Source organism: Acipenser ruthenus, chromosome 22, assembly GCF_902713425.1.
Source record: "Acipenser ruthenus chromosome 22, fAciRut3.2 maternal haplotype, whole genome shotgun sequence".
Taxonomy (NCBI): Eukaryota; Metazoa; Chordata; class Actinopteri; order Acipenseriformes; family Acipenseridae; genus Acipenser; species Acipenser ruthenus.
Window position 1 is genome coordinate 5,268,521 of NC_081210.1, and position 7,326 is coordinate 5,275,846.

General features: G+C 41.9%; 1 protein-coding gene across 1 annotated transcript in view; it reads left to right on the top strand.

Moving 5' to 3' along the window:
• The window catches only part of LOC117431443 (protein shisa-9-like), a 53,832-nt gene extending 46,872 nt beyond the window's left edge, over positions 1 to 6,960 (top strand). Inside the window, exon 4 of the mRNA XM_034052335.3 lies at positions 5,946 to 6,960. Coding sequence (XP_033908226.1) covers positions 5,946 to 6,319 — 374 coding nt within the window. The 3' untranslated portion in view covers positions 6,320 to 6,960. The remainder of the gene's footprint in view (positions 1 to 5,945) is intronic.
• Positions 6,961 to 7,326: the final 366 nt, after the last annotated feature.

A 7,326-nucleotide genomic window follows, 5' to 3' on the forward strand; every position in this document is an offset into this window, starting at 1 on the left:
TGATCACATAGTTTATTTAACTGGATAGTTACACAATGATCTTTCTCTACTTGACTTTATTTCTTTAAGTTTTACTTGTGAATGCCAAGGTTTACATTTATTGATAAACTGTAGTTATGAGTCGTGGTTTCAGGTGCCACATTTGTAATTGAAAAGCAAAACCTGCATAACTCAGTGTTTAGACAAGATTGAATAGTGTGTATCGATTAAGTTCATTATGTTTCTCACAACAATCTTTTATTTGTACTGCTTGGCAAATGAAACAAAAATAATGTTTGCGAGAAGAAATGACTGACACGTTGTCACCACAACAAATAATGAATCATAGATTTTTGGAACAACAACAAAAACAACAACAACAACAACAACAACATCCCAAAACCTCCAGCACAGGTTTGTCAACGGTCTCCCTGGGAAATAATGTTATTTACTTCTGTTATTTTTTTCTGATTGCCCCCTCTCCTCAAACAGGAGCCAGATCAGAACACAGTCTAGGTAATCAATACTGTCCCCAAACACTTCGCTGAGGTCACACTATTGGATTTCTGAGAGCCTTGGAAAAGCAGATACTGATAAAAAAAAAAAAAAACAACCTGAGTCTTAAATGAGAAAGCTATTTGATTTGCTTTCTAATGTCCAGCATGGGATTTGGCAATCATTCTTTTAATGTCAAATTTACATGAAAATGTCAGTAAGCTATCCCTCATGACAAGAAGGGTTTGACATTGTTATCTTTATAACTCGTAGGCTTGGAGACCCGCGCTGTATTGAGAGGACCTCGCCCTTTCTGTCAGTGATGTTTTTGTAATTAGGAGGGACACAGACCTAACATGCAAATAAACCTTTACCCTTCATAGTCGTGCTTAGAATTAGCAGACACTCCCTTGATAGACATCATGAAGGATATCAGCATCGCTCTTAATGGCTTCTACATTATTTTAATAGATCTTAATAACATCTTCCTAAAATTCATGAACCTGCTCCCCTGTGGACCTCTTTCACTGTGTTTTTCGCAGTTCACTGGAACTCTCTGAAAAGGCTGCACTCCTACTAAATTCAAGGGTGAATAAAGGCAAATAAAGGTATCGCCTTCATATCTGTCTCAGATATTGTCAGGAGACAGGAGCACACAGGGATAAGAACCATGCAATCAGGAGTTTTAAAGAGTATGCAACAGCAATGAAATAACCCCTATTCAATAGAGACAGTCAGCCTAGTTCTATATTCATGTCACAATAATGAGGAGTATAATTGCAAGCCTATATCAAGCACCATATAGTGCTGTCAAGGGCTCCTATGAGAAGGAGGCTGGTTTTATTTTCTGCACAGATAGATGATATCTCGCAAATCAATCGCTGTCATTAGAAGACGATTCTCTTCATATTTTCTCTTCTGATCCAGGCTGCCCTTTCTAATCCACTTCAACCAGTTCAAGCTCTCCCGACATTTAGTTTTTACAGACCAGACATTCATCTCTTCTTTTACTCTCCCTCTTTAATCATGGTTACTTAAATACTGAATAATACTCATTTTCATTTTATTATCCTATTTTATTATCTTTTTTTTATCTCACATACAAATGAAAGGAATCCATGAGGGATACTAAAGAGCAAAATACGACAAAGCACAAAATCGACTGGCACAGAGGGCAGACACTGCAGACTTTGCCCATTTGGAAAGGCTGCTATGTGAACTTCTTTTAATGAAAATCAGATGCCTGAGTGCAATGGCACTATAAATAACAATGCAATGACAAAGACCTAGGCAGCTGAAACAGAATCCTCCGTAATTGGACAGGGGGACCTGATATTACAATTATGACCTAATTAAGACAAGCAGATGGTGAGAGAAAGAAAGACAGACAATCACATTCAAGCACCTGTACCCTTCCACTCTCCCCTTAACTCCGCCTGGGAGACTGACAAATCCAGTTGCTGCATCCAGTATGGGGGAAATGCTGACCCACGTGACCTGTGGTTGTGGTTGCACTTAATCTAGCATAAATGCTGCAGCAAAATGTAAGGAATAGCCAATTGAGGGGCGTGGCAGGACAGAAGCCCTGCTGCTGTAAATAGTGTGTGTGTGGGGGAATGTAAGGTTGGCAGGGACGGGGGTAAATCTATCCCTGCCAGCAATCACAGGTGTGGCCATTCCCCAATTAGGTAATTGGTGCTAATTGGGGAGTGGCCACATGTATAAAAAGCAGCCTGACCAAAGGCCAAAGATGGCCCCTCTGCCTTCCAATCCCCATGGGATGGCAGATTAGATGCCAGAGAGGGAGGTGTATCTGCCTGAGTGCCAGAGAGGGAGGTGCTGCCTGCCAGAGAGCCAAAAGAGGAGGAGCCTCTGGTGTCTTCAGTGCAAAAGGGGGAGGGGCTGCTGGTGTCTCCAGAGCCAGAAGGGGAGGGGCCTCTGCCGTCTCCAGTGCAAAAGGGGGAGGAGCTGTTGCCATCTCGTGCAAAAGGGGGAGGAGCTGATGCCATCTCAAGAGCTGGAAGGGTAGGAGCTATTGCCTGACCCAGCGCCTCCACCACTGCCAGAGGCCATGCGCTCCTGCCAGCTTTGCCACCGCTGAAGGGCACAGTGCAGCCAGCACTGACAGAAGGCCCAGCACCACTGCCAGCATTGGGGCCACCACCTATAGAAAACTCCAGAGTGGAGAAAAGTCACTCGGGCTTAGGGGGTAGAAAGGGGGTTAAATGGACACCTCCTCACAGAAGCCCAGGAGTCACAAGAGGGGTTAAACGGGCACCCCTGACAGAAGGGAGGGGGACTACACAGGGTTTTGATAGGAACTGGATATCTCTTAACCTTTGCTTTATCTCAACCTTTGCCTTTTGTGTTTTTCTCATGCCCGTTGTGGAGATCAGTCCACATGACAAAGCCACCAAACCATTTGGCACCACAGGAAGGTGGTGTTCTGATCGTCATCGTAGACCGTTAAAAAAAAAACATTGAATGGAAGCTGTCATTCCCGATACCATCGTCCATGCATTCTTGGTTAGCATTTCACTGTCGGGAGCTCTTCTAAGATAAAAAAACAACTTGGTTGGCTGCTCTCTCTGGAAAGACATAAAAAAAAATAATCTGATTAAAAATGAAAAATTATCTAAATTCATGGTTCAGTTAGGGGTATGGGTAGATTCAACCTGGTCATAAATCCCAGTCTGTCATTTACTATTACTGATGGAAAGACCAGAGGCATGCTGACTATCATAGGCTTGATCTTTCATACAAATCCCTCCAACCCCTGCCAAAACAACAACATTCCTTCCTCGCCAGCCAAGACCTCCTAGTCTTTAAGATTCACAATTTACTGTCAGTTAAACTATGCAAACCCTTCAACCTACTTATTTGTAGCTGCAGCTTTATTGGAAGTCTCAGATGGGAGACTTCCAGGGAAAACCAGGCGCTGACCGCGGTGTTCATCCCACAGTGTAGTGCATGCATTCAGAACAATCCAGCACAGTAGAACATCCTTCCCTAACTGTAATAATAAAATCAATGCAGTGTGAAAACATACTGCAAGCATCCTTTCAAACACGACAGGCAGTTCAGCAGGTACTGGTATTGTGGAATGGAATTCCTCGTATTACTTTACAACAAGGCATTGCATCAGGGAGATAGTGTATTAATTTAGCATCTCTTTATGGTGTTTACAGGTCCACAATCAATAAAACATTAATTGAAGTATATCATCTTGTACATAGCAGGAGAAAGCAAAGAACAATGTCATTTATTAATGCTATTTCTAGACCTGAGTTACAACAGGAAGAGTCCTGCACTTGGGAAGTCCTGGTAAAGAACCTACGCTGTTTTTTTTTTGTTTTTTTTTTAATTTATGTTTTGTTGTGTTGCTTTTATCCCGTCAAGGTTATCCATTCTTCTTTCTTTCCTTCCTTCCTTCTTCTTGGATGAATACCTTTCACATTCTATTCCATCTGAGTGTTGACAGCACTCTAACATGACTTTGTAACTGAAATTCGAGGTCACTGTTAGAGTATTCTAGTGTTACAGCGCTCAGAGTTAATTAGGGGGTTGTTTAAAATGATGATACCTTATTTGGTCCAGTGTTTTATTTAAGCACTTTATTATTTGTGCCAATGTAATGAACTATACAATTTAATCTAAGAAATTATATTAAATTTCAGCCCAGAAAAATAGGTTTAAATAGTGTTTGGTTTCCAAACAAACAAATTATCGCTTGCTTTAAGGTGCACGATTATCGCCCTTTAGTAAATACAGTGTAAATAAAGCTCACCTCATTATTCAGAGGGTGGTGCCTCATTTAAATGCATTAGCATGGATTACCATGCAACTCACATATGCATTCTGATTATCATAGTGCGGCACAATAAAATATGCCAACTTTGTTGCGTGATAATGAATACAATTGCAATAGTGAATACGGAAATCGTGAACGTGCACACTAATTACAATTATGGTGCACCATAATGTTTAGCGCCCTTTCGTAAACGAGGCCCTAGGTTTCCAAAAAGCCCCCTAAAGAATAGGGCACGCTTAAAGAAAAAGCATTAACCTAATTCTGCTGTGTAAAGAAGTGCCTACATGCCAAGCACATTAATTCCCTCAAGTTAGCTGCTTATCATGCATACATAGATTACACATGGTAAATTGGAACCCAAGACCTTTTGGGTCTAAATATTTCACCAGCTGAGTTAAAGGAATTGGCCTATGCTGTGTGTCACACTCGGTTACAATGAGCTGAAGAGAGAAGAAAATAATGCAGGTGTATTTATAACTCTCTATTTATGGGTCTGGAATAGGATCTGTCTGCTACTGCATTAGCTTTCCCAGTGCTGGCTAATGATTAAATGATAGGGCTTGCCTAGTTTACTCATTTGGAGCGCCTGCAGGGAAGTAATCCCGCTATCACTCAGGGGTCAGTGCAGAAGAGACAGCCTTTTCAATATGAATCCAGCGCCAGCAATGTAGAGGAGTGGATTGGCGACAGGAGTGTGATTCAGACCCACAGGCCTGGCAACAGCAGCCCCATCAGCACTGAGGCACAATTGTGCAGGAAGAGTTTTTTCTTCTTTTATGAAAGGTAGCATATTGCAGCATTCTGCTTCCATCATCCCAAATGGACAAAAGTTCAATTCTGCAGAGGAACAAGCTGTGTAATAACTCCCCTAGAGCACTGATTTGTACATTGGCAATGGGCCCCTATTCACAAAGATTTAACTCATGTGTCTGTTTTGATGGAAGGTTTGATAGTCATGAAACTGTTGTTGGTTCCTTTATCACAAAGTTTATTTTATCTATAAAAAATATCCTTGAATGAATATTCCTTAAGTTAAAATGGTTATGACCCCTCAGTACACAAATCCTAGCAATGTCACTGCCACACACACACCCCCATATTCCCATAATTGCCATTGAGATGTTGTATTCAGCTGTCTGTTGACTTGCTTTACATGTCATGGTGAGTCATAGAGGATTTCTGGAATAGAGCCTCACTGAAACCTTGCTATGCACAGAGGTCAAACGTTCCAAAGGTTGGCACTGACCTGCATCCTTACAGCGCTGCCAGCACACTTCCCTGTTTTAACTCTTCCCTGGTATAGAAAACACAGCTGCCTAGGAAAGAAAAATGCATATTGCAGCATGTCTGATACAAGCCATAGCAATTTGCAATGGCATATAAAATGGGTCAGAGATTTTTTGATATTGATATTTTCATGTACTAGTTTGTCGTCTTTGTTATAATCCTCTTTACTGCAGTCACAGTCCTAATCAGCTGCCCCTGTGTTTGCAGACTAACAGGAAATGAAACAGTTGTAACAAGTATGTTTTTGGTTCAGCTGCAAAAAAACGCATCGGTTTTGAAATCCATGCTCTTACTCTTTACTGACTTTTTTTTCGTCTAATGTTTCCCATTTATATATATATATATACATATATATTTTTTTTGTATCCAACAGCAGAGCAGGCCAACAATGACTTCTACTCAAAGCGGCGGCACCTGGCGGAGTTGGCAGCTAAGGGCACCTTGCCACTACACCCAACCCGCATGGAGCACGAGGAGAGCAACCCGTACAACACCGACCTGACCGCCGTCAAACAGAACGGCCACAAGAACAAAATCAGCAAGACGCACACGCACCCGCTGGCCTTCAGCTCCAACACGATGAAGGGCTGGGACCCCAATGATGACTCCAGCCGCCGGCACACCTACAGCAACAAGAAGCACTGCACAGTGGAGCAGGTCAACGAGCTACACAGCAGCCGCAGCCAGCATTTCCTGCCCCCGCAGCCTTACTTTGTAACCAACAGCAAAACGGAGGTGACTGTGTGAACCCACCTTAGCAGAGAGAAAGAAGGAGAGAGAGAGCAGTAGAGAGAAAGAGGGACCCTCGGGAGGGAGGGTGGAATGGGTGTTGGGACTTTGGGTTTATGGTTTGTAGCTTGGCCCTAGTGTGCAGTGGTGATGAACAAGAATAGCCACGTAAAAAGTTTTCAACACAGACCCACAGGCAAGCGAGCGTGTGTGTCCTATGTGTGCATGCATGCTGCAAATGTACAAAGTCCATCAAGCATGGATGACCCAAAACAGAGCAATACCTTAATACAAAAACTGAACATCATCAAAAAATATGAGAAAAAAAATGGAGCTTAGAACTTGGAAAGCTAATTATTTTTTGCTTCCACTGTAGTGTATATATAATATATAATGTACACTACAGTGGAATGTACCTGAATCCACAACTGTGATACAACTAGCAGCATACGAAACTATGAGATGTGAAAATAAAAGAAGGGAGGTGACGAGAGAAAGAGCATTTGGATTTGTTCCCTGAAGGGCAGTTGGACCCTATATCAGCTCTCTACAGCGATAGCTTGACAATAAAATGTGTTCATGGCAGGTATACCTCAGCCAGTAACTGACAAGAGAGGCGGTCTACCACATGTACAAAAATGCAGTGCAGTGTTGTTGAAGTGGAGCATATGTATATATATATATATATATATATATATATATATATATATATATATATATATATATATATACACACACATATGCTCAGTTTCTACTGACGATTGAACACGTTGACGCTGGAAAGAAAGACGTGTCCATGTGGAGTATATACACAGAAGAGGTGCCTGTTGGCAGCTTGGTCCTCCTGTGGCTTGTGTTTTCCCTCCTGACTCATTCTAATGATGTGGGGCTGTGCCTTTCTTGTATTTTTCAAAAAAAAAAAGTACCATCTATCATCTGAACTACAGTGTACGGTTATCTTATTTTAAAAAGAAAAGAAACACTTCATCTAGAGACTAATATTAACAGCCATCCCTGGCTGTCCA